The following is a 27,910-nucleotide window of genomic DNA, read 5'->3' as shown; positions in this document are numbered from 1 at the left end:
GACTATGCGTGCGCGCGCGCACTTGGGAACTGCTGCTGTCAGCACGCTCGCTCCCATCCGGGCAATTTTCAGCATACGTGTGGTCATGTGACCCATATTCAGCCATCTTGTGGATTCGAAACGAGAGACGCCACTCGCACACAAACTCAGCGCTGTCAGTAAAAGCAGAGGTAAGACAGCGGGCCCGGCGTTCATGGTTTTGCTCTAAAATAAAACTTAACTATTCCTACGCGAACTCTCAGTAACATAGACCCGCCCCAACGTAGCGGACCGACGCTATTGTAGTCCGCATGGTTGTTAGGCCTGGAAGCACCGGGCTCGATTAGACCGGCCTACCGCTGATGATGCCATCAGCGATCCGTGGGCAGCTGTAGTGGAACTCGGTGTGGCTGGAGACTGTGAGCACAGGCCGCGTGGATTAAAATTCGTGTCAACTCACCCACACCTTTACTTCGATGTGTTTCTGCGCACCTGTCGGAATTTATTCCGAAACTATTGGACAGTTTGTACATTTCACGGCGGTGCGTGGGCTGATTTAAAGTTGGTAACGTTAGCAGTTGGAAGTCAGAAAGTGAAATGTCCAGCGATAGACAGTCTAGGATATTTCACCTTATTAAAACACCCCTTTAAACGGTTAACTTACATGACATCTGCAGCTGTCAATTTAATAGTTCACGCTACATCTAAACGTATTTATTGGTGGTTTCTTGATCTAACTTGTGGACTGCAGTGCTTTACAGGGTGTATGAAGGCTCGGACCGACAGGGACGTGATCATTGAAACCTTAAACTGACATTCATCATTTACTTTTGAGGTTGCGGAAATAAAAACGTTAAGGCTTGACAGATCAATTCCACATGGTCACTTAAACTAACCTTCTTGAGTGCTCAGACTATGTATGATGTTAACGTTACCTACGAGTGTCTTTTCTGACCTTCTATTAGCCTCAAAAAGACCAAAAAATGCCTTGTTCCACCAATATTACAGCGGTGAAAATCGATAACTCTCCGTGTTAAATTTGTGAAATTTCAAAGCAGGCTGTACAATGTTAATGGATTTTAACTGGGCAACAACCTGCAATCTGTTGACCATCTGTTTGCAGCCTAAACTAGCTTTATTGACTTCTGTTTTGTGTTCAACTGCTGCCTTCCCCCCCCATCCATCCCTGACTGGTGTTAAATAAATACTTGAGCTGTGCTTGCCTGTTTGTAACGTGATGCAACCTCATAATTGCATGATTTATGGGTTTCTGTCAGATAAACCGATCAAAGTGCTTTTTGTATGTATGTAAAATATATTTGGTTAGTTGTTGTTGATGGGAGCATGTGTAAACTGGATCGGATTGCTTCATTTGGTTGCACACGTGGTTTAAATCCCAGCAGCAGCAGCAAGTCACTCCTGTTTGTTTTGCATAGACATCGTGTCATCTACATGATGTGGCTGTGTAGCGCTTCATATTAAATTTAGAATGTGTAGTAATAAGATGCGAATAAAATGTAAAGATCTCTTCTTTTCCCTTAAGGTTAAATGGGACTTGTTTGACAGGTCTGACGAGATGCCTCTGTAATATGCATTATGTACATGTGATCAGTTCAAATCAAGGTTGAAAAAAGTTAGTTGCCGTACATAGTGGGCAAGGGAAGCCGTGGGTTGCACAGATGTCTGAGAATGCCCTTCCTAATTGGGAGAGTTCCTAAAATAGCTCTTGTCACAGTAAGGGGGTACACTAATGTGTCGAACAGAGTTCAGCATGGATGCCTTGTGTGTTCGTTTTTTAATAATTTGTCCTCTTTTTCAATGTGTGTAGGTGTAGTTTTCACATCATCTCACACTCAACACACAAAAAGATTGTTTTACACGTTGGTTGCAAATACAGTACAGGTCAAAAGTTTGGAAACATTACTATTTTTAATGTTTTTGAAAGAAGTCTCTTCTGCTCATCAAGCCTGCATTTATTTGATCAAAAATACAGAAAAAAACAGTAATATTCTGAAATATTATTACAACTTAAAATAATAGTTTTCTATTTGAATATACTTTAAAAAAAATTATTTATTCCCTGTGATGCAAAGCTGAATTTTCAGCATCATTACTCCAGCCTTCAGTGTCACATGTAACATCCAGTCTATCACATGATCATTTAGAAATCATTCTAATATTCTGATTTATTATGAGTGTTGGAAACAGTTCTGCTGTCTAATATATTTGATGAATAAAAGGTTAAAAAGAACTGCTTTTATTCAAAAATAAAAAAAAAATTCTAATAATATATATTCTAATAATATATTTTCTTTACTATCACTTTTTATCAATTTAACACATCCTTGCTGAATAAAAGTTGATTTTATTTTAAAAAAAGAAAGAAAGAAAAACAATTACTGACCCCAAATTACTGACCAGTAGTGTATATTGTTATTAAAAAATATTTATATTTTAAAAACATAGCTTCTTTTTTTCATCAAAGTATCCTAAAAAAGTATCACATGTTCTGAAAACAAATTTAACCAGCAGAACTGTTTCCAACTTTGATAATGAATCATCATATTAGAATGATTTCTAAAGGATCATGTGATAATGATCCTTAAAATTCAGCTTTGCATCACAGAAATAAATGACAATTTAAAGTATAATACATTTAAAAACAATTATTTTAAATTGTAATAATATATCACAATATTACATTTTTTTTCTGTATTTTTGATCAAATAAATGCAGGTTTGATGAGCAGAAGAAACTTCTTTCAAAAACATTAAAAATAGTAATGTTTCCAAACTTTTGACCTGTACTGTAGGTCTGAAGTATATGTAGATTTTTGGTTAATTGCATGCATTTAATTATCTCATTTGACATTTGAACTTTTTAAACGTGCACCAGTAGTTAAATGTGGAATCCTGTATGTTGATATGCGTCTTTGCACACATAAACCATAAATGCCATTTTCAGTGTTTTTGCTGTTTACTCATTATTTGAATGTTCAATCTTTTTTACTTATGTCAATTTTTATATTTTTTGTTTGTTTGTGCTGAGCTATTAATAGAGACTTTCTTCTTCTTCAGACTTTCGAGGAAAATGGCAGAAACCCAGACACTTAACTTCGGACCAGAATGGTGAGTGTTGTCGCTGAAGCATCAGGGTCTGATGTAGTATTGTAAATAGTTGTTTAATGACATCATAAATGTTCAGTCTTATTGTGTACACAGACTTAGTCAGAATTGCTTCTGAGAGCCTGCCTTATCTGTTTTTGGAAGTTTAGTGATTATGCAAAATGAAACTTAAGCTCTATGGACGTCATATTAGTTTTATATAGTTTTAACTCAAGGAACATGTATACAGGGTATTGCCACTGATTTTTCAATTCGATTGATTGACAAGTTAAGCGTTAAGGGGTTTTTACACACTAAAACTGTAGGATTACATCTTCATGTCCGGAAGAAGTACTAAGTACAATAGCCAATCAGAGCTGTTTATTTAAGAGTTTTGTAAACGCTTTAACAAAAGTACAATTTCTGCTTTTAAACTCTCCTGGTCAATTTATATACTTACAGCTCTCATTGTGAATATTGTTTTAAGTTAATTTAAAAGTAATCATTTTAATAATTTAACACTTTAGGTCTGTTAAATGTTAAAAATGATGGCACCAATTTTACTGTAATGTTGAATCGCTAAATTTACTCATTGAAAAATGGCATTAAAGACGGCATTAAAGAAATATAAAAAATATGCTGTCTTGTTGTTTATACATTCATTTGGAAATTCAGTGTGAAAAAGATGTTTATGAATACAAATTTCAATGTTATGTGCGAATCGTGTAATTAATTGCAATTAAGTACAGAAAATAATTCTAAAATAAATGTACTTGATGTTAAAAGTATACAGTATTTGTTGTATGTAATGATATGATGACGTAGCATGTTTTCTCTCGGCTGTGTCCCAGGCTCCGTGCCCTGTCTGGTGGAGTGGGTAGCAGCATTGTGGCCTCCCCTCCACTCTCACCTGCATTGCCAAAGTATAAACTTGCAGACTATCGCTACGGGAGAGAAGAGATGCTAGCACTTTATGTAAAGGATAACATGGTAAGGACACCGGTCAGCTTTTGCTGACTTTTTTGTCAGTCTCATTTGTATTACTGCATTTTGATATTATTTTTTAAGCATCTTGTGCAGTTTAGATGTCAGTGTGTCCCATTCATTAATTAGACTGTGGTGGCCCATCACAGTTTCATAATAAACCGAAAATGTATTTATACTTCTCATTATAAAATAAATGTCTTTAACACAAAGTATCTATCAAACGAGCTAAAGGCAAAAGCGCTGTATGGCTTAATCCACTTATCGAGCCTGTATGCGCTGTGTTTCAAAGCAGAACACACATTTTGCTCACATGATCAGCTCGAGATCCTGTGTTTTTTCGCGTCTCAGTTTAAAATGAATGTAGTGAACTCAATTTCTGCGTGTGGTGTGAGTTTAGCATGCAACTGGGAACGCAACGGGCACCAGTTATACCTTTTCACATTCATATAATTTTCAACATTTTAATAGGCAGGTGATTACAGTATTTCACTAGATTTGTAATGAGACACGTTTGTAAACCTGTCTTCAAAGAAGATGGAGTTTTCTGCTAAAATAAAAGCTCAACTGCAGTTTCTGTCAAAATAGAAAGAAAATATAAAATAAAAAAGTATGGTAGTCATGGTAGGCTAAAGTGGACAACAGCACATGAATGAAACGTTTAACAGTCAAGGCTTTAAAGCACATGCAAATAATGTATCTTTGTGATTAGGGGTGTGCACAAATAGCATGTTAACAAGTTGATTGTATTTGATCACAGAATTTCATAGTCTGCGCCTCAAGGTTTGGAATTACTTTGATCAAAATTATCTTACTAAATGATCTTGCAAAATGTAATTACTTTTGATTAAAATGAATCAGTGAAACTGAGTTATCATAATATCACCACCACAATGAGTAATCACATGAAATCCAAACACCAGTGGACTGAGGGAAGACAGCTGTCCATCACAACTTCAGGTAAGCGCAGCTGTACCCCGAGTGAGCGGAGAAGAGAGCTTATCTGATAGCGAAATGATCTTGGAACATATGCTTATTTTAAGGGTGTATTCACAGCAGGAAAGTCCACTAGTTCACTGCTGAAATGTGTGCTGCATAAAGAGTGCGCGCCTCTCACACTAGTCTACACCGGATGCGAGCAGCGCAGTGTGACACGACAAAATACTATAGAACTCATTATAATCAGTGATGCTGTCTACACTGCATGTGGCGCCGGCGTGACACAACAAATCCCTGACAGTAAACTGCTGCCGCTTTCTATTTATGAAGTATTGACACATTTCAAATGATTTTCAATGGTCGCGTCCAGTGTAGACAGACTTCCATCGTTTCCGATGTGTTACTCTACGCTGGTTGCTATTTGATAGCGTCATGTCATTGTTCGGTCTTCTCTCTTATTCTCTCTGCTTGGACTTGAATGCTTTTGTTCTTTTTAAACAGTGCTTCCCACACATAGACTTTACTTGGGCAGGCTGCCCAGGTATATTAACAGCCGCCCAAGTATATGAAGAAACATTTTTGCTTTTAATATTTTTATCCGCGATCGACTAACTAGTGTTAAATCTCCCCTCACCCTACACGATTCGTATCTGCTCATTCTGTGTGCGCGAGAACTCTTTACTCCGGCTGACCTTCCCACGTCCACTACAGAGATGTGGTGGATATTTCACAGACAAAGACAGGCTCGACAGTGGGGGTTCTTCAGTTGCAAATAAAAATAGATGTGCACGAACTGTAAAATATATTTAAGGAGCAAGTGTGCGAATAAAGCAAAATCCCTCCGGGTGAGTTTTCTAAAATTTACTGTCATAAGTCTTCAATACATGAAATGGTAAAACAAACGTCTTAATGATAATTTTAAGTCATCTTATATTTTGGGGATGGAAAAACATAAATCGCTATACAGCCTATCAATTATTAAACTTCAAAATTATTTCATTAATGATTTCATGCGCTTCAGACTGCTTCAGAGTGATTCTCAATCAATGAATAGTGCACATTTATGCCAAGCGATTGCCTATGAACTCGAGTTGATGAATTATGACATTATCTACTTTATGACCTTTATAATATGTTTTAGATGGTTGTAAGTATGCATATTTTCTCTCATCTGAAGGTTCAGCCCACAATAGTGTAGACATTTCAAATTAAGACTTTGTTTATGATTAAAAGTCACACGTAAAGTTTTTTTGTTTGGTTGTTTTTTCTAGGCATTATTGTTATTTTGGTTACACAATTAATTGTATTTAATTTAATTTCCATTTTAATCATAGTAAACTATTGTAGTTTCTGGCTGGGATGCTTCCCCACAGGAAGAAAAGACTAAGAACATTATTTGACATATATTATTCAATATATAGATTTTAATAGTATCAGTAAAATCTGTGTCCTATTCACTGAGAGAGACACTATATGAAAAAGTAAGGAGAACTCTACCATTTAAATTCTGTAATTTTGCATAATTTACAATGCATATAATAATGCATACTATAAGTATGTAATTAAATGTAATAGTAGCCTATGTAATTAAAATATTGTTAAAAATTACACATTATTTGTCATTTGTTTTTAATAACCATTTTTGTGCCGAGGGTAATAGGAGGATTTTCCACCCAGCTACCACTGCAAGAATATTTCAAACCTGTGGGAAGCATTGTTATACAGGGCTCTAGAGTCTAGAGCACATGTGACCTAATTTCTCAATGGTGCGACTAAAAAATGTATTTATCTGTGTCCAACGTTTAAACAATGTTGTATGCTTGAACTGTTTTATATCTATAGATTTTATTTTAGGCAGGTCCTGATGATTTGAGAAGGCTAAATTGATCAAACATAGGCCCACTGTCTGCCGCTGGCCGCTTAGTCCTTACTTAAAAAAAACCAAAAACTTATATTTAACAAACAAAAAATTCTTCCTAACGTTTTTCTAAATGAACTTAATAAAAAAAACTAAACGAAATATAATCACTTTGCTATTACATACAAAACTGAACTATTTTAACAGTAGTATAAGCTGTTTAGGCACTGTTTAGCTGTTCAAATCAGACACTAGAGCATCCCTTACTTCAGACACAGTGGAAGATCTGATAAGAATCAGTGTAGAGGGGCCAAGCCTGGAAGATTTTGCTGCTAGTGAGAGTGTGGCCAGCTGGTTTAGCCAAGTTGGCCATTCAAGGGGCATGTGACTGCAATGGAGTATAGTCCATAAAACATTGAGCCATGAGATGTTTAGTTTGAATCCCTTAAAACACTTAATTTAGATTTTCTTTTTATTTAATTTATCTTGAGATGTTTTTAGTGTAAATTTCAGCTCAGTGAAGCACTTTAAGCACCAACACTTTTTCAGTAAGTTACCTTTCTTGTAGAATTGTGCTTGAAATAAAGAACAATATTGCCTATATGGACAGTGATTTAAAAAAAAAAGTGAACTTGTAAAAATGCGGTGTTAAATGCGATGCGGTCAAACATTTGGGTGCACCTAACTTTTGTGCTGGTGCACCTAAGAAAAAAAGGCGCACCAGTGCAACCAGTGCAAAAAGTTAGGTTAGAGCCCTGTTTTATACATCTATAACACTAGCTTGCTCTAATCTTTTTCTATCTGTTTTCTTTTTATTAGTTATATTATTTAAAAGCCCTTGCTATGTGTACTGTGTTAAGCTAACTGAGACTTGTTATAGCACTTGTATATCATTGCTCTTTTGTTGATTTGGTTGCTTCCATTGTCCTCATTTAACGTCTGCTAAATGACTAAATGTAAATTTGTATATATATGATGTTTAAATTAAGCGCAATAAGCAGTGAAAAAGAACTCAATCCGCTGCTCGCACTGACAAACGGCTGAATCTTTAATAAGAATCAGTTCGTGTTCGATTGATACAGTGAAGACTATGCAGTGTTTTATTTATACACTTCATTTAATTTCTATAAAATTTCTTACTACATGTTAAATAAGCCAACTGTAGCTAAATAAATTAAATGTTTATTTTATATTTATTTGTGCTATTGTGTTTGAAATTTGCTTCTTTTTCTTATTTTTAGTAACAAAAAAAAAAAAGCTGTATTGAGATGTATATCGTTATCGTGAAACAAAATTTGGGTCATATCACCCACCCCTTATTTTTATATATATATATATATATATATATATATATATATATATATATATATATATATATATATATATATATATTTTTTTTTTTTTTTATATTATATTTACTTATTTGTTTGTTTGTTTCTTGTTTGTTTTTTGTTAGTTTACACACGTTTTCAACTAAAAGAAAATCTTGAGATATAACGTAACGTTGTGTATAATGCCTAATCATTAGCTTGTTCTGAAATGCTGTCAAAAAATGCCCATCCCTATTTGTGTTTGGGAATAAGTGCAGCGTCCCGTGAGTGTAACTCTACCGCTGAGTTAACATTTCATGTGAATGTAATGGCGTTGTACAGTATATTAAGATGGAGGCACCAGAATTGCAATTGAAAGAATGTGCACAGTAGCGCAATACTACGACATTTCTTCAAAAGCAGATCATGGAGATATTTTAATCGTCCACAATCAAAAATCATGATATTGCACACCCTTGTGTTTTATGTAGCATATATTAAAACACAAAGCTAAAATCAGACCATTCTGTTTTTGTTTCAAATGTTAAAATTATGCAATCAAATTTAAATAAAAAACTGCTCATTGTACATACAATATGTGTCGCATATTTCTTTGTATCATGATTAAAATGCAGTGGTTGCCTCTAATTTCAAATGGCTACAGATGTTTTTTTGTTTATTAAATAAGTTTTTGCAGTTTCATGGCCTGGGAAAAATATTTATGACTGGTAAATTATCTAATGTCACTGGCCATTGTTAGGCAATAAGTTGTATGTACTGTATACATTGTTAGGCCCTGCTTGCAAAAGTGTAGAAATAGGCCAAAAGTATTGTAATTTCTTTACTGTAGTGTAAAGTAAAATAACATATTTTACAGTGCAATTATTCTACAATACATGACTATTACTGTCATAATAATAATAATAATAATAATATACAATTATTAGTAGTAGTATTATATTCTAATTTGTTTGGCTTCCAAATTCCTCAGTTCACTGACTCTTTTCTTTTTTCAGTTTGCACACTGAACTTGTGTTGGAGCTTTCAATTTTGAATTTAATTTAAGTTTTAAATGTTTCCAAACTTTTCCCCCTTTAGATTCCGGTAGATCTTCATGATAAGGAATTTCTACCTATTTTACAAGAGGAGCCCCTGCCACCATTGGCATTAGTCCCATTTACAGAGGAGGAACAGGTGAGAATTTTACCTGTTTACTCAGAAGACTTGCACATGAATTAGAAATGTCAAAGAGGTGCTTTCCTTTAGCAGCTCTCTCTTCTCTATGAAACTAAAGATGGGTCAAACTTCAATGAAAAGCTTTGCCTACGTATTCGAGTGGTGGCTTTTTTTTATTTATTTTTTTATATATATGATGTCATTTTCTCATTTTGGCACATGCTGTGGTCGAAACGGAAAAGGAATGGACGCCCACTTGCAGTCTTGCTCTCACGCAACTCATTGCTGAGTTTGCAGCTTTGTATGTATTGGCCCTTACATTGCTCTGCATGTGTGTCTGTCTCCACAGAGAAATTTCTCCATGTCTATAAACAGTGCAGCAGTACTCCGTCTGACAGGAAGGGGAGGAGGGACGGTAGCAGGGGCACCCAGAGGGCGAAGTTCTTCACGGGGGCGAGGTTAGCTGCGTTGCAACCACAGACTTTCCTTTTTTTCCTGCTCAAAAGACGTGCAGTATCTTAATACATTTCTAACAGCGGAAATACTGCACTTTCTGTTAAACCAGAGCAGAGTGCAGACTTTTTTCACCTTGTGTAACATTTTCCTTCCTATGTAGTTGTCTTCTCTGTATGCACCAAATTTGTCATGCAGAATTAAGGTGAGCAAAGATTAGACTAGTGCATGTTCTCACGAGCCCTTTTTTTGTTTTTTTGACAGGCAGGGGCAGAGGAGATGGAGGGTTTTACCAAAGAAGTTTTGATGATGTGGAGGGAGGTTTTGGCCATGGAGGGAGAGAGATGCATCGCTCCCAGAGTTGGGAGGAGAGGTATTCAAAATTAATTGCACCTGCAGCACAAACGGTCTGTGAGCAATTGTGAATCTACTGCATGCGGTATGTTTGTAGGTAACATGCAGACTAAAGGCCATTTCACACTGAGCGCGATGCCAAAAAGCAAGATGTATCGCTGATGAAAGGTGCCTTTAGAATGAGTGTGAAACGATTGATCGCCTTCTGCTTATTCACACCCGCATGCTAGGTGGCGCTGAGCAACAATGCACTTTTCCTCCGAAATGTATTTCGTTTATGGATTTAACATCATCCGCTGCTCAACAACAGCATTAAATTAAAAATAAAGTTTGGTTCTACACCAGAGAAACAAACTCTATAATGCTTACAAGAATACATCTTAAAGTATAATTAGAGATACAATTAGCATGAAGCTACACTTGAAAATTTATGATTATTAATGTGTTTGCTTAAAACCCACTTTAAACCATCATCGAGTGCTTGTGATAACTTACGATTGTGACCTAAAGTGGTTTTCAATTCTATAATAGGCAGACATACACGCTTTGTATATTTTATACATTTACATCATTTAGCAGACGCTTTTATCCAAAGCGACTTACGAATGAGGAGAACAATAGAAGCAATCAGACGAACGAAAGAGCAACAGTATACAAGTGCTGTGACAAGTTTCAGTAGTCCAGCACAGTACACAGCAAGGTGTTTTTTTATAGAATGGAATAGAATAGGTATGTGCTAGTATTAGCTTTGTCAGGTGCTGGCGAAAAAGATGTGTCTTTAGATGTTTTTTGAAAATGGCAAAAGGCTCCAAGTCATTCCACCAGCTGAGCACAGTCCAGGAAAAGGTCTGTAATAATGATTTTGTCCCTCTTTGGGATGGCACCACGAGGCATCGTTCACTTGCAGAGCGCAAGCTTCTGGAGGGCACGTAAGTTTGAACTGGCGAGTTTAGGTATATTGGTGCAGTGCCATTTGTAGAATTGAACGCTATACCTGCTTATCATTTGTCATAAACATCCTTTATTGTTATAAAAATACCATTAGCTGGATAAAAAAAGCACTGGTTTTCGGAACAGCACCATACCATGAGCTGCATAAAAAAAGAGCTGCTGTTCTGTGTTTTTTTTCTATGGTTTTTTGTAATTGGATGCAAATCTCATTGCTGTGCGACGAGAAAATTTGACACATAGGACAGGAAAAAACCCTAATTTTTTCGCACCGCAAATGATCACGCCTGGTGTGAAAAGCACCATTGGGATCTGTTGTTTCGATTCAAAATTGTCATCGCAAACATTCATGCCAAATTTTTGCTTTCAGTGTGAAAAGGTCCCTATATACTCATGGCCAAGTTATTTTTTAGTTCTATGGTTATGGGTAAGACATGTTTAAATACCTTGGCAGTAGTATACTGTCAGCAGCCTGTCCTCTCAGTAACAAAATAAAAACACAACAAAAAAGACAGCGATTGGAAAACAGCAGTAAAGAAAGCATCCAGTCATAGAGATGTGGATATGTTTGCATGAACTCTGCAATTCAGCACTCCAGTCCAGTCATGTCACATTTATTTTTTTGGCACTTTATTAAATAAATTGCTTTAAAGCAGAATTAAATGTGAAAAAGTGCCCATGTCATTTAGAATTACTAGTTTTGTTTTAATTTCTGTTATATTTAAGTTTTTGATTTTTAGTGTTTTTCTAGTGTTTGTGTTTTTATAGTGTTTTTAAATAATTGAACTGGAGGAGATTTCCATGTCAAAGAAGGCAGAGCCTTTGATTTTGTTTGAGATTACATCACACTAGTTTGTTCTTGGATTTTATTTTAATTATATTGTAAGCAAATGTTTATAATAGCCCAGATATTGATGTAGAATAAACAGTGGGAAGCAACAAATTAAGTGTATTAGTTTTCTGTTGTTTGTACATTTTGTTGAGGCTAACATAACACATTTTTCTCTGTCCTGCCCAGGGGAGACAGAAGGTTTGAAAAGCCAGGTCGAAAAGATCCAGGTTAGTAAACAAGATTTTTAAGACACAAATGAAAGGGGGATCAGATGACTCTTAATTTTTCTCATGTCGCCATGTATTTGGAAAAGGCCATATACAGCTGCCTGTGATTGAAAGATTGCAAGAAAAAAACAGGGCTTAAAGTTTTCCGTCGCTACGATGGATTTCCGTCAATTGGAAAAAATTAGGAGAAAAGAATCATGTAGCGTGTTGTTGTTGTTATACCGGCTCACGTAACAGAATATGTTGACATGCTTTAATGGTCAAAAAACACATTATTTTTCAAATACTGTACATTATTGTAGGTCCTCTATGCCCCGCCTCTTTTAAACGCATCGTTTTCTGCAAAGTCCCTCCTTCTGACATGCCCAGACTGCTCTGATTGGGCAGCTGACCCAGTGCATTATGATTGGCTGAACACTGCAAGCACTCGTCGGAAATGTAACGCCCCTTTCCATAATTTCGAGTTTCATCTTTCAAAATAAATGTAAAGACAGTTAATAATGTTCTTAGTTTTACCATCAGTTCAAGCCCGAAAGGGGAACAGAGTCTCGTGACAGACACAGTGATGAAGCTCATATGTGTCTGCAGTACACAAGTCACGGACGGTTAAGACAGCTGACTCCACTGTGTGACCCTATCTCTCTCTCTCACACACACACACAAAAACCACACACACCCCCATTTTCAAAAATAAAATTCAGGCCCTGAATGAATGTCTGTAAAAATCCTGACTGGAGCATCACTGCAAATAATTCTACGTGATAAAAAGAGGGCTTCAAAAAGATTGGCGATCGGTATCGGCAGATACGGCTTCCTGTGATCGGCCCAAAAAATCCTGATCAGAGCACCATTAAGCATTTTCTACATGCATAGTTTGCACTTATGGGTTGTGGGATTAAAAAGTGACAGATGACTCTAAACGAAGTGTGACACATGATGTAATGCATCACATTTTATGTCGGGACTGAACTGTGTGACCCTGTCTCTCTCTTTCTTTCTCTCACACAAACACACACACACAACGTGCAAAAATCTGCATTTGGACAGTCAATAGCAAATACTTAAACTAATAACAAAACATGCTTACAGTAGCTGATTCAGAAGCGCCAGATTGTCGTAGCAAAGTCAGAATTACCTCCTCTCCTAGGTTCACGAAACAGTCATCCATAAAATGTGTTCCTGTTCTGTTGTAAGTAATCTTAAAGATTCCTAAATGCATCTACTTTCGGAAGACCAAATAAAGTGCTTTTGCTTTCACCTAGAAACACACAGCATCTCCCTGACATGACTGCTTCAACACTAACTGCGCTTACAGAAATCACACTTTCTTTCTTTGCGTGAACATTTGGGTGGCATTACGCAAATATTTCCACATAGTGACATAGAGATGTTGGGGCGTGTTTGAATGAGCCGTTTTAAGGGGGCATGGCAGAGTCTTAACTTTGATAAAGAATATCTCTGGTTTTGAGACTTTAGTCTTTGCAACTTTACAGATCTTCTTTATTCACCAAGAGCTTGTGACACTCCAAAGAGAAAGGAAAAATTTAAATCGCATCATATGACCCATTTAAACTGGGTGTGTGACAGGTATGGCTGTGGAATGGGGTTTGGCCGAGGAAAATTTTTCCGTCAAAATATTTTCTTTTATTTAACCCCTGAAAAAATGATGAGCATTTTAGGGGTGCTCCGATTGATCGGCTATCGGGCGAGAATCATTTGGGAAGTCTGATCGGCAGTCTCTATAAAGGCCGACCTCAAACCAATCTCAAGCTGATGACACGCCTGCTGTGAGAGGTTAGGCATGACATGCAGCGGCACAGTCTCAATCTGTGTCCAGCTCGGGTACAATTCATATAACTTCATTAAATAACTTGCAAAGTCATTTGAAAACTTTCCGTGAGATGTAATTTTACAAACAGCACGAGTGAATCACCGTGCGTTCTCTCTCTTTACCTCCCTGTGCCCCCCTCAAATAAAAAAATTCTCCCCACAAGAGTAACCTAAGAGGGGAATTCCCCCCATTTTCAAAAATAAAATTCAGGCCCTGAATGAATGTCTGTAAAAATCCTGACTGGTGCATCAATGTAAATAATTCTACGTGATAAAAAGAGGGCTTCAAAAAGATTGGCGATCGGTATTGGCAGATACAGCTTCCTGTGATCGGCCCAAAAAATCCTGATCAGAGCACCATTAAGCACTTTCTACATGCATAGTTTGCACTTATGGGTTGTGGGATTAAAAAGTGACAGATGACTCTAAACAAAGTGTGACACATGATGTAATGCATCATATTTTATGTCAGCACTGAACCAACTGAATCTCTTTGTCCATAGATGGAGCACCAGCCCATTTTCCACTCAATCACAGTAAGTGCTTCTCTTTGCTAACAGACCTATAAAATGTACATAACCATTTAAAAGTTTGGGGTCTGAAAGTTAGGATGTTAAAGAAATGAATACTTCTATTAAGCAATTATGCATTAAATTGATCAAAAATGTCAGTAAAGACTTTGTTACAAAATATTTCTGTTTTAAATAAATGCTCTTCTTTGTTCTTTCTATTCATCAAAAGAAATGTATCACTGTTTCCACACTTATATTAAACAGCTTAACTGTTTTAAACTTAGATTATGCAAAATGTTTCTTAAGCAACAAATAAGCATCTTAGAATTATTTTGAGGGATCATGTGACACTGGAGGAGGAATAATGGCTGCTGAAAACTCATTTTTAATATTATTTATTTAGAGTAAATTTCAGAATATTATTATTTTTAATGTATTTTTGATCAAATAAATGCAGACTTGGTGAGCATAAGAGTTTTCTGTCAAAAAAAAAAAAAAACCTATACTGAGGCCAAACATTTCAACAGTAGTGTTTAATAGATGTATGGCATTCTTCTTGAGCTTTGAGTCAATCATAAATTTTTTTTTTTTCATGGACTTTTTTGTTTCTTCCTAAAGTACGGGCAAACTATGAGGATGCTGGGGCAGGGAACTCTCGAAAGCACGAGTTCATTCGCTCTGAGAGTGACAACTGGCGCATGACTCGAGATGAGCAGAATGGAGAGGATGATGATGGGGGCTGGAGGATTGCTGGTTCTCGTCGGGATAATGAACGATGGTGTCCTCCAAGTCCAGGTGTGTTGTACACCCTTTTTGTTCCTCAGGAACTTTGTATAACTAATTTGAAAATGTTGTGATCCAAACAAATTCCTCATTTGCAGATGGCCCACGATCAGCAGGGTGGCGGGAACACCCGGATCAACGTCGGCGCTTCCCTTTCGACTCAAGGGGTGAAGATGGTGGTTACCGTAGACCTCGGTCAGGCAGCGGGAGCGTAGAAGAGGAGAGAGACAGTTTGCCAGAATGGTGTCTGGAAGATGCAGAGGAGGAGACGGGGACATTTGACTCCTCTGGGGCCTTCCTCTCACTCAAGGTGAGGGTGTTGGAAGTGAGTTCTTGAACTTTGATCTTTTATTCTATATTATTGAGTAGTAAATAAGGATGTGTTTCTAGATTAATGTGTTTTGAATGGGTGAATTTTCCTTATTGCTCATTTAGAAAGCTCCTAAGGAGCCGATCTTGGAAGAGGCGGAGCTGGACTTCCGGCCACTGGAGGAGAATGAAGAATGCACAGAAAAGGATGACAGTGAATCAGAACAAACCAAAGATACTGACACAGAAAGTAGTAGACGTGAGAGTGACCGAAATGAAGGTGAGAAAGCAGTCTCATTGGGGTAGAAGTAGTCTCTTATGCAAAAACAGTAAAATTGTGAAATAGTATTACAAGTTAAACAACTGTTTTCTACTTGAATATATTTTTAAATGTAATTTATTCCTTTGATGGAAAATCTGACCTTTCAGGATCATTACTCCAGTCTTCGGTGTCACATGACCCTTAAGAAATCGTTCTAATATGGTGATTTGCTGCTCAAGAAACATTTCCTATTATCACAGTCGAAAGCTGCTTTTTATTTAATTTTTTTTTTTTTTTAAATTGATCATTTTTCAGGGTTTTTTGTATAGTTTTAGTTTTTTTTTTTTTTTTGGTGTTGATGTATTTGAATTTAGTTTTTTTTGATTTATTTATTTCTTTCTTGATAAAAGTATTAATTTCTTTAACTTTTTAAAAAAAAATTATGGACCTTAAACTTTTGATTAAAAAACTTTTGGTACTGTATTTTTTTTCCCCATTTTTAAGTCTTCAATCTTGTAATTTTTTTAGATAACATTTCAGCTTTAACAGTTGACAATAATTGTCATCATTTTAATCAAATGTTATATTTGGTTTACAGAAGCCAGTAAATCAGAAGAGCCATCGCCAGTTGCTGTACCATTTCCAGCAGTGGTAACGCCTCCCAAGGCTGTGACCCCGGCTCCCCTTCCATCTGTGCACCCGGAACCAGCTGTAGAAAGTGAGAGACCATTGGAGCGAACGACAGTAACAGAAATCAGACCTGAACTCAGTAAAGCACCACTACACACAACTCTACCAAACAGCATTGTGGAGGCTGTTTCCATACCACATGTCACAAACACACTCACAGGTAATGATCGCATGAATAAATATTTACTTATGCAAATTCTTTGTTATGAGGATATTTTGGGAAATAAAGTTCTGTAGCACTCAGTTGAGGAATGCCTAGTTAAACCTGCTTCTGCTTCCAGATCTTCCGGTCCCGACACCTTCAGTGCTCCCCGTTCTGTCGGTGCCCACTCAAACCCAGCAGGTAAAGCCTTTGGAGATGCCAGTGGCTGTGGCTCCTGTTCTCCCCCACTCCATGGGCATTGTGGGCTCTATCAGCCGACCCTCTGTCCTACCCTCTGACATGGATGAAGATGAGGGACTCAAGCACTTTGAGCAGGTTTGAATGGCTGTTTACTGTACAGCAGAGCTTGCATCTGAATATTAAGCTGGTGCCTAGAAGTAAAAAAAATTATAAATGCACAGCAGAACTATATTAAAGTCTTATCAGCTGCATTATAATGCTGCTGTGAAGATTGAATGTTTCAACAGTAGAAGTTCACATCCTCTTTCTCCTAACTGGAACAGGAAGCCGAGAAAATGGTGGCATACCTGCAGGATGGCGGTTTGGACGATGAGCGTTTGGCAACTAAGATTGGCCACAAACCCACAGCGCTTCCCATTGGCCATGAGGCTGCATTCAAATGGTTTTACAAAGATCCGCAGGGAGAGATCCAAGGTAGGAAATTCAGTATCCAAACTAATTTTAGCACTGCATTTTGAAAGCTGTTTGGCAGCAGTAACATTGGTTAGATTAAGTACACTATCAGTGAAAAGTTAGGGGGCGGGAAAGATTTATTTATTTTTTTTTGGAAAGAAGTTGCTCATGCTCTACAAGGCTGTATTAAGTTGATCAAAAATATTGTTAAACAGAAATATTGTGAAATATCATTACAACTTAAAATAACTCTTTCCTTTTTAAATATATATTAAAATGTAACTGAATCCTGTGAAGACAAAGCTAAATTTTCAGTAGCCATTACTCCAGTCTTCATAATCCTTCAGAAATAATTCTAATATGCTGATGTGGTGTTCAAGAAACATTTCTTAACACAGCTGAAAACAGTTGTGCTGCTTAATATTTTTTATTAAAACTGGATACATTTTTAAAGGATTCTTTGATAAATAGAAAGTTCAAATAACAGCATTTATTTGAAGTCAAATTTTTTTGTAACATTGAAGTCTTTAATTTCTTGCTAAAAAAAGTTTGTAAAAAAAAAAAAAATGTACTGACCCCAACATTTTAAATTTGCAGTGTACTTCTTTTTTTGAACTTACATTAATAAAACAGGAAGTACATGTAACAAGGGATACAACTTTGTTTAAAAAAAATAGCTCATGGTTTGAAGTGAGCATTAACTATACAGTTTTTTTCCATTTTAAATGTTTTTATTAAAGCATATTGTCCATTTAAATTTGTATAAAAGCATAAGCTTAAAAATAGAGCTTATTTTTTTATTCATGATGCAACAATGTAAATAAAAAAAGGCGTAAATGTTTTCTAAAGTTTTAAACATTTGAATTTTTGGCAAATTTATTGCTTTCTGTCAAAGTTCCCAAGTACAAAATTACTGAGTGCCAGACTAAATTTTTGGCTTGTATTTTAAGACATGCATCTTACAAAATCTTTTCAAAGAGCATATAGCTTTTGCCTCTTGGCTGCGATGAAGCCTCTCTAACCTTCAAAGAACTCAAAATGCTACTGTGTTGTTTTAAATAGCTACATTCAGTGACCCCAGTATGTCTGTCTTTTCACAGGACCATTTAATAACCAGGAGATGTCTGAGTGGTTTCAGGCAGGCTATTTCACCATGACCTTGCAGGTGAAGCGAGGCTGTGATGAGATGTTCCAGCCCCTGGGAGAGATGATGAAGTTGTGGGGGCGAGTGCCCTTTACAGCCGGCCCCGCACTACCTCCCATACTGGTAATAAGACACTCATGTATCTCTGTGACTTCTTCCCCAGTTTTTCAGCATCCAAAAGGTTTTGATTTGTTTGTGTTTTATTTGTATATAGGGAGATGATCAAGAAAGTATGAAGAGACGACAGGAGATTGTTCTAAATATGTATCAGCTACAACAGCTGCAATATCAGTACTTACTCAGGTATGATGACAGATAGTGAAGATTCATTTTTGCAGTGCTAACAGAATCGCCAGAAAGAACAGAAAAAAAATGTGTTCAGAAACTCCATTTCACTCTTTCATCTTCCATTGTTCTACCGTGAACACTATTTGTTGAACCAATGTTATTTTCACCCCAGTTTGGCTGCCTAAATAGATTGTGATTACATTTAGTGTGATCATTTCTTATAACACAGAAATTCACACTCCACCTTTAAATATACAGTAGAGTTATAAGAAAACTTTAGAAGAAGACTTTCTTTCATTTGGTGCTGAAAAAAATTGTATTATCAATTTTTAAAAACAGTTGTCCTGCTTATTATTGTTGCGGAATCCTTAATAAATGTTCATGATTCTTTGATTAATAGAATTTTTAAGAGAACAGCATTTATATGAAATGGAAATCTTTTGTAACATTATATAAGTCTTTATTGTCACTTTTGATCAATTTAATGCATCCTTGATTAATATGTTCTAATTTCTTAAAGTGCAAATGCGTGAATTTTTATTACATTGTTTTATTTAACTCAGAACAAAATGAAAGTAGCTAAGACGCCTTTTCTTTTCCTGTAGGCAACAATATGCTCTGGCTCAGCAGAAAGTTTTAAGCTCTGCACCTCCTCCACAACAGCAGCAGCTCAATCTCCTCCTCCATCAGGCACTTAAGATCAGGTGCATTTAAATGACTTTTGTTTTCGATCTTTCTGTCACAATCACTCATCAGAGCAAACAGAGGGGAATGTATTATATTAATTCAGCAAAGCGGGGGTGGTGTGTTTCATTGCACTGCTATTGCGGTTGAGCTTCTGTGACACAATCTCATGGTTTGATTTGTGTGCCCCTGCAGAACGCCAGAGCCGCAACCGAGCCTCTTACCTCCTGTCACACGCTCCATGTCAGTTCCAGACTCAGGATCAGTTTGGGAAATGCAGAACCCTTCCACTCAAGCATCCTGTTCTCCAAACATGCAGCCCTCTACTCCCAGCAGTACGTCTGAACATTTAGAACTGGAAATATATTTTTTTCCTACCGTAGAATAAAGGATAGTTCACCCAAAATTTAAAATGGTAATTTACACACCCTCAAGTTGTTCCAAAGCAGATTAGAAACCAGACAGTTGACGGTAACCATTGACTTTCATGGTATGGAAAAAAAAAATACTAAGAAAGTCAATGGTACCATCAACTGTTTAGACATACATAATTTTTGGGTGAAGTATCTCTTATACTTCATAGTCAGAATACTTGAGTCAGAGTGCCCCAGTAGGTTTAAATGGAAAAAAGTGCTTTGGTCTTCTTGCAGTGCTTGTATTGTATGTCTAGCGTGCTTGTTTTCTACTCCCACTTACAGTAACCCACAACTTGTTTAGTTTTGGATATGACTCATGTTTAACTCGTGGTATAACCCTGTTACAAGTGATTTGACTCAGCTGAATGGAGGCCACATAAGCAGAACAGAAATGTGGCATTTGTCAGAGCTGTTTTTGCTTTTAACTGGAAACGTGATTAGCGAATAAAATGCGATACCTTGTTCAATAATGCGATATTTGATATGATATGATATGATATTGACTTAAGTGTGTAAAGTCAATTAAAATTATACTTTAAAATATATAAAAAAAATTAAAATTATATAACCAGTAAGATATATTTTTTTATAGAATTTTAATTTGTTCTTGGAAAAGAAAGCATCACTACAACTTCTGAAAGCTGTCACAAAGCAGAAAATTTAATTTTAACATCAATGTGAAAAAAATATTTTATATCAATGTAACTTTGCTTTACGTTTATTACTTAAAGTGCACTTTAAGTACTTCTTCACATACTACAGCAAAAACTATAGTCTAAGAAAGCTGATTAAAGGCCAGTGAACAGTCAGTAAAAAAGAGAAAAGAACAAATACACATTACAAGCATATATAAAATAAACAGTAGTATTCAGGTACAGCAGTAATTACATAGTGTTCACTGTATGCATTAAATTTACATTAATCTTTGTTAAAGCTTAATTTTGTCATTTAATTAACATTAGTGCAGCAGGTATTTAAAGGCTGCTGTCACTTTAAGACCGACTGCACGGATCCAGTATAATGATACACATCCCATTTCTTTCTCAGCTTGTTTACATTCATTTAAACCATAACTGACTAAGTTTACGAGAATGATTGTCAAGATGGGTATTTTGCCATAATTCTGTGTGTATGTGTCTGTTCAAACACAAGGAGATGTGAAAAACGAATCAACTCGCTGTTCATGGGGTCAGAAACGTGTCTCTGTGTGCACGCGCGCTTTGCACGTGTGCGGTGGCAGTTAGCACAGAAAACTGAAGTGACGCTGTCCGAGATGCGGCTTGTGCACGCAATTTAGGTGTGTGTCAGATAGCAAGACGATATCGTTAAGAGTTGTTTTCCGCTTTTTAACATCAATCAATTCTCTGCTATGTGCCTCGACCTAAAACTTTGACCTTTTGCAACGTTTTGTTTGAAGTAGCCTATTATTAAAATTATTCAGATATTGCATGCAGCTGCGATATGCATATCGCAGTATTTACATTTGCGATATTTCGATAATTTCGATATATCGTTCAGCACTATTGAATAGTGTTTTTGCCATTGTTTTTTATCTTTATGTTGTTGATTGTTTGGTTTGATTTGTTTTCTGAGTATGTTTTTGTATGTTATTCTTTTTGTAAACTTTCATGACTGCTTGATGACATATGTCATGGGAGATGTTTTTTTTTGCATATCAGGATTTGTGATATTTAAATAAATTTACTAGATCATGCAGCCCTAACGAAGTGGCATCTAAAAGTATTCTTGAGGATCAGAATTTGTGACAGGTGCCCTGCAATTCATATTTATGTTTTTAATACACTGCCTTTAAAGTGATAGTTCACCCAGAAATGAAAATTACCCCATAATTTGAAAAAGGCACTTTTTCATGATGGATTGGCACAGGTTATTGGACTTCTATTGGACTATTGAACATCACCCATTCACTGCCATTATAAAGCATGAAAGAGCCAGGACATTTTGTAATGTAACGCCGATTGTATTCGTCTGAAAGAAGAAAGTCATATACAGCTAGGTTGGCTTGAGGGTGAATAAATCATGGGGTTTATTTTCATTTTTGGGTGAACTATCCGTTTAAAGGCATATTCATCAAATGGTTCAATTGTAAAACCAAAGTATAACCTTGCTTTGATTGTGTCTTTTTAGCTTGGGAAGGAAGTAGCGTATGGGATCTGCCACTAGACTCCATGCCTCAAGCGTCTTCCGTTGAACAGATACAGATGGAGAAAGCCAAAGCTTTGAAGGTAAGAAAGATTTGATATACAAGTCATTTTGATGGCTTTACTTGACATAACCATTTAACTGAAATAATATTTATAAACTCGTGCCATTGCAACATTATTTATTTTCATTTAGTTTAACTTGATGTATTAAGATAACTAAAACAAAAATTAGTAAGAATAATAAAAAAAAATGACAAACACATGATTACTAAAAATCTAACTTGCATTAAAATAAAAACTGAAATTCAAAATATTAATAAAGATTGTAATAGTATTAATTAATGCAGATCGCATTTTGTAAATGTATTTTTTTCTTCTTTTTAAATGCAATTTCTCTTCTGCGCTAAAGCTTGAGATGGAGAGACGAGAGGCAGAGCTTCGGGCCAAAAGGGAAGAGGAGGAGAGGAAGCGGCTGGAAGAGGCACTGCGTGCTAGACAAGAGGAGGAGCGGAAACGTTTGGAGGAAGAAGAGCTGGCACGGCGCAAACAGGTGAGAGAAGAGAACTGGTGCAATGCACATTGAGGCTCAAATAGAATGCTTTACTTTAGAAAAATACCATATTGGTACCATATAGAGGAATGAGAGTTGTTACTTTTAGCACAAGTTTGTTGTACAAGCACTCACTGCACTTTTTGTTGCGGAAACTGTTCTTAATGTACTTGCATAGAGAGGTAATTAGCACATTCATGTGATATTCACACAGCTGAGCTAGTCAGAATTCTAAATGGATGATTCTTGGATGCTCAGTGGCATTAATGCAGTATTTGTGTCTCTTTAGGAGGAGGCTCTCCAGAGGCAGCGGGAGCAGGAGGAGGCTCAGCGGCGGAAGAAAGAGGAGCAGGAAAGGTTAGCTCGAGAGGAGGCCCTCCGTCAGCTGGAGGAAAGGAGAAAAGAGGAGGAAGAGAGGAGACAAAGGGAAGAATTCCTCCGCAAGCATGTAAGACTGACCTGCGCATTAACATTTGCTATGAAATAGATTTAAAGTCTTAATTGTTTGAGCCACATTCAAAACCTTTGGAAGATAAAAGTTGTTGGGCAATTACCAAAGATTATTTAGGCAAAAAGTTTAAATTGGATATGAAAATATTTACAAGATTTAATTTCATCTGGGCCTGCTCTTATTACCATGTCAGTCTTAGTGGATCATTTACAAGCAGTTGATGAGGTTTTTTAAAAGCTTTGTTTCAGAAATAAGAACACCCCTTAACATGGTAAAATCATTGATGCATGGCCTGTGGAATAGCATTTGTTATGGTTTGGTGCTCTTATTGATCTTTTTTTGTTTAATATTTTCCAGCAGGAAGAAGAGCGGAGGAAACAGGAAGAACTGGAAGCTCAGAGGCGGCTTGAGGAAGAGAAGAGGCTAGAAGAGGAGGCTGCAGCAGCTGCACTGGAGAGGCAACAGCAGGAGGAGCAGAAGAAGAGAGAGCAGGAGGCACAGAGACAGCAGGAGTTACAGAGGCAACGGCAGCAACAGCAGGAGGCGCTCCGGCGACTGCAGCAGCAGCAGCAACAACAGCAGCTCGCGCAGATGAAGGTGACATCCTGCAGATAATAAGAAATAACTATTACTATTGTTATTAAAATGTTTAATTTACAGCGTTTATTAAATTGCTTTTTGATTGATTTTAATATAATTATTGATTAATTTTATACAATTCTCATAAATATAATAACCATAATAATTACAAGTTATTATTATTACTATTGTACTGTATAGTCATTATGAATAGAGAGAACCGACTTTCATTCTTTTTTGTGCTTAGTTGATACAAAAATGGGATTTATGATGGTAACTTTGTTGGTGCATTACCTGAAAACATCTATTTGTTTGTTGAATGACCCAGTTGTATTTTTGTTTTTCATGTGTATGTTCCCAGCTCCCATCATCCTCTAAGTGGGGTCAGCAGTCGACCACAGCAAACACTCTCTCACAGTCACACAATGCCCTGTCGCTCGCTGAAATCCAGAAACTGGAGGAGGAGAGAGAACGACAGACACAGGAAGAGGTATGCCAGGGATTCTTCTTCTTCCCCAGCTTACACTTACTCTTATAAATTGCAACAGGTTCCCTTGTGACCAAGCAAGAGCCAAAAACTATTTCATAGAGATATAAGAACAATTAGCAGATGATAAATCTCATCCTTAGTGCTTTTTTTCTTTTCTTTGTCCCTGCAGCAAAGGCGACAGCAGCAGGAGTTCCAGAGGACCCAGCAGCAGCAACCTCAGGCGAAGCTCTCAGGCTGGGGCAACGTGGCCAAGCAGCCAGCGGCAACCAAGTCTCTGCTGGAAATCCAGAGAGAGGAAGCGCAACAGATGAAACAACGGAAGGAGCAGCAGCAACAACCGCAGCAGCAGCAGCAACAACAACAACCGCAGCAGCAGCAAAACACCACCGTTACCCAGCAAAACCGCGTACAGAACCGAGTGGTGAGTTATACGCATCCTTTGAGCCAACTAAAATTATAGTTCCCTCAGAAGTGGGTGTCAGAAATACATTGTGTTCCCACAGGTCCTTAAAAATTCGTAATGTCAATTTGTCTTAATTATTTTAGGTGTTACATTTCTGGGCCACCCTGTCATAGGAAGGAAAGATTGAAATCATTAAATCCAGTATAAAGATTTTACAAGTATTGGTACAATAATAATTTTATTGCCTTTCTTTAAACACATTATCATAGTTTCAGCAAAATCCAATATCGACTGACCTCTAATTTGTATGTGCTGATATTTTAGTGCAGTTTGAATGCATATGCATATATTGAATAAAACGTCATGAGTATTTAAACATGCACTTTCCCTGTTTTGCAGCTGAACATGTGCCTCAGTATAATTATTTGTGCAGATCTTAAAGTTCTTAATCTTACGTTTGATTTTAAAGTGCTGAAAATATCTGACCTGAGTGCATTAGTCATAGTACAATAGATTGCATGACCTCTCTGTCTCTGTCTAGGCCCTCAATTCATCAGTGTGGGGTTCTGTTAGTAATGTCGGCTCTAACTGGATGATGGACAGCAGTATCTGGGGTGATGCTCAGAACTCTAATATTGGCTTCTGGGATGAAGCAGTAAAAGAGGCCGCTCCACCTCAGGCCACACGAAAGAGCCACAATCAGAAGAACAAGGGCAACGCTAACCTCAGGTGAAGCATTAACTATATTAGTCTGTATTGCTCTAAACAATGCAATAAAACCTCTTGCAAAAGCCAAAAAAAAAAAACAGCTTTTTGTGCCATTTCCATACTGTTTTTTGTAAAATAATCTGTCTTGTGCAGTAATAGCAGCAGTGGTAAAGCCAGTAAAAAGGTGGAAGAGGAAGAGAAGCTACTGAAACTGTTCCAGGGAGCCAATAAGAACCAAGACGGCTTTATGCAGTGGTGTGAACAGACTCTACACACTCTCAACACAGCCAATAACCTTGACGGTGAGTTTCTGACACATACACTTTTCTCACCCTCAACTATCATGCTTATTGGCATCTGTTTTTTTTATACAATGCGCAACTACTTCCCACAAACCACTTCCCTCTCTGATGTTTCATCGCTTTTTTATTTTGATTATTTTAATATTTTTCTGACATTAAGAAGTTCTTGTTTCAGAAAACATGTCGTTGTAGTCTTCTGAATATTACTATGAATAAACCAGCATAGGTTTAGTGTTCAGAAATTTGGCCTGAAACTTGGTAATGGAAAAGTAAATTGCACCCACAAATATGTCATACATAACCTCTTGATAAAAAGTGTTATGTAAAGGTTTCTGAAAGTTATCAGTCTTTCCCTCTTCACACAGTCCCCACATTTGCATCATTCCTGAAGGAAGTGGACTCACCGTACGAGGTACATGACTATGTGAGAGCCTACCTGGGCGACACTCCACAGGCCAAGGACTTTGCCAAGCAGTTCCTGGAGCGCCGTGCCAAACAGAACGCTAACCAGCAAAAACCTCAGCAGGGCCAGCAGCAAAAACAGCAGGTGCTTTTGTGTGCCTCTGCACTAGTATGCATGTGCGTGTGTATTAATATCATTTTCACTGAAATCCCTGTGTTTGTGTCTCAGGACTCTGTGTGGGGATTGAGCCAAGTGTCACAGTCAGTCCTGCAGCAGCAGCGGTTTGAGACGGTCACCTCAGGCAAGAAGAAGAAGAAACAGAAGATGGTACGAGCCGACCCGAGCCTTCTAGGTGAGTGTTGGGAAAGTAATTCCTAACTTTTTTCCTTTTAAAACTTGATGTGATCTGTAGAGAAATTACTCAGTGGTTCAAATTCCTGTGAAGTGAAGTTCCCGGGGAACCTTAAGGGAAATTATTGAGCCACAGATAAGATAATCATGTAGATCGTCAAAACAATTTGATTTGACTAAAATAATGCAAGTAGATTTTAATACAAAACACAGAAAAAAAAGATTTGGATTGACCTTTATTTTTGACAGGTAAATCCCTAAAATTCTCATCATTAAAATTCTTATTTTTAACAAACTTCATATAAAACATAAAAACCATACAAAAAAAATATTACTTGAAAGAAACTTTAATTAAAATAAAGTACTATAACACAATCTCAATGGTATTAAAATAATATTATCAATGTTTTGTTTTTTGTACATCTTAATCATCTTTGTATTGGTGTTTTACATCAAAGAATCTAATGAGAACAACAGAAATAAAAATACACTTTACTAAATTGGCAATATGCATTACAATGTGAAAAAAACATATTTAGTTTTCATAATTGACAGTCATTATCAATATTAAATATATATATATATATATAATATATATATATATATATGTGTGTGTGTGTATATATATATATATATATATATATATATAAAAATCCACTCTAGTTTTTTTTTTTATTATAATGTGTAAAAAATTGTCCTAAAGCCTGAGGCCAATTTGAAAATTATATATATATATAAATATATATACATTATTGTTTTTTTTCCCCTGTAATAATTTTCCTTTTTCCATGTCTCTGCAGGTTTTTCTGTCAATGCCTCATCTGAGAGACTCAACATGGGAGAGATTGAGACCGTGGAAGACTGATCAACAAGCTCCCCCTGCTGACTGTTTCCCCTCTCAACAGCTTCTGTCTCAAACATTTTTCTCCTTGTTTTTTTTTTTTTTTTTTTTTTTTTTTCTTTCTCCTCAATTCTTTGCTTTGGAGTAGATTCGGGGCAGCAAGTTTTTTTTTTTCCTCCCAGAGGAAACCACAGTTGCAATAACAGCGCTGCCCCGCGGCCACGAAAAGAACCAAAAAAGCAATGCCCTAAGAAAAGAGAGCCTTGCTTCTGCAGGAGAGGAGTCAACCGATTTCACTGTGACGCTCCACTGAGACGGAGTGTCTGCTCATGATCATGCTCATCTCCTGACTGATGTTTCTTTAAGTGTGAATAAAAGGAATGCAGAGGAAAAAAATTATGTATTATCCCCATTTCAACTTCCTTTTTTAATTTATTCGTTCCTCCCCTCATTCTTTTAGTGCTTTCCATTTTCTTCCCTTCTCTCCTCTCCCACTTTGCTGCCCCCTATGTTGACAGACGTCAATAACAACGTAGGACTCGAGGAAATGTAATCAACAGTGTCCTGTTTTAAGGACATGTTTGAAAGTTCCAGACAGTTATCCATTTCTTTGTAAAATATTAGGCTGTTTAAAGAATAAACTTTCAATTCTGCATCTGTATTATAATATATGGAAATGATGAACCAGTGGAGTCGTACTTTTTTTATTGCAGTAGATGAATAAATCAAATAGCCTCTTGTGTGGGCTGTTCTGCACGCTTTTGGCTGTGATGCACAAAGCAGGGTTGT

The 27,910-nt window shown here is 36.7% G+C and overlaps 1 protein-coding gene across 4 annotated transcripts; it reads left to right on the top strand.

The window, feature by feature from the left end:
• On the top strand, positions 1–27,805 carry LOC109080819 (GRB10-interacting GYF protein 2). Of its 4 annotated transcripts, none has more exons than XM_042711474.1 (29): positions 3–170; positions 3,057–3,107; positions 3,935–4,073; positions 9,273–9,368; positions 9,700–9,808; positions 10,068–10,176; positions 12,124–12,164; positions 14,498–14,530; positions 15,125–15,301; positions 15,388–15,599; positions 15,725–15,878; positions 16,459–16,710; positions 16,832–17,028; positions 17,217–17,367; positions 18,447–18,613; positions 18,705–18,793; positions 19,384–19,482; positions 19,658–19,797; positions 22,027–22,124; positions 22,453–22,593; positions 22,883–23,041; positions 23,402–23,641; positions 23,985–24,113; positions 24,283–24,534; positions 25,058–25,245; positions 25,378–25,526; positions 25,892–26,073; positions 26,158–26,281; positions 27,081–27,805. In XM_042711474.1, exons 2-29 carry the CDS (start codon positions 3,070–3,072, stop codon positions 27,143–27,145), a joined length of 3,930 nt encoding a protein of 1,309 aa, XP_042567408.1. In that variant the 5' UTR covers positions 3–170; positions 3,057–3,069; the 3' UTR covers positions 27,146–27,805. The 4 variants fall into 4 exon arrangements, with proteins under 4 accessions (XP_042567393.1, XP_042567387.1, XP_042567408.1 ...); XM_042711467.1 differs by having other exon boundaries at positions 15,388–15,614; XM_042711459.1 differs by having other exon boundaries at positions 1–170; positions 25,892–26,281.
• The last annotated feature ends 105 nt before the right edge of the window (positions 27,806–27,910 follow it).

The sequence above is a fragment of the Cyprinus carpio genome, chromosome A2, assembly GCF_018340385.1.
Source record: "Cyprinus carpio isolate SPL01 chromosome A2, ASM1834038v1, whole genome shotgun sequence".
Lineage (NCBI taxonomy): Eukaryota > Metazoa > Chordata > Actinopteri > Cypriniformes > Cyprinidae > Cyprinus > Cyprinus carpio.
Note: the sequence above shows the minus strand (reverse complement) of the source record. Positions and strands in the feature narration are given on the sequence as shown.

Bases quoted from the DNA above. Each gene is read 5' to 3' on its own strand.
- LOC109080819 (XM_042711453.1), top strand. From the start codon at position 3,070: ATGGCAGAAACCCAGACACTTAACTTCGGACCAGAATG. The intron at 15,302-15,387 runs GTGTGTTGTACA...CCTCATTTGCAG, and splicing joins ATGGTGTCCTCCAAGTCCAG to ATGGCCCACGATCAGCAGGG. The intron at 18,794-19,383 runs GTATGATGACAG...CTTTTCCTGTAG, and splicing joins CAATATCAGTACTTACTCAG to GCAACAATATGCTCTGGCTC.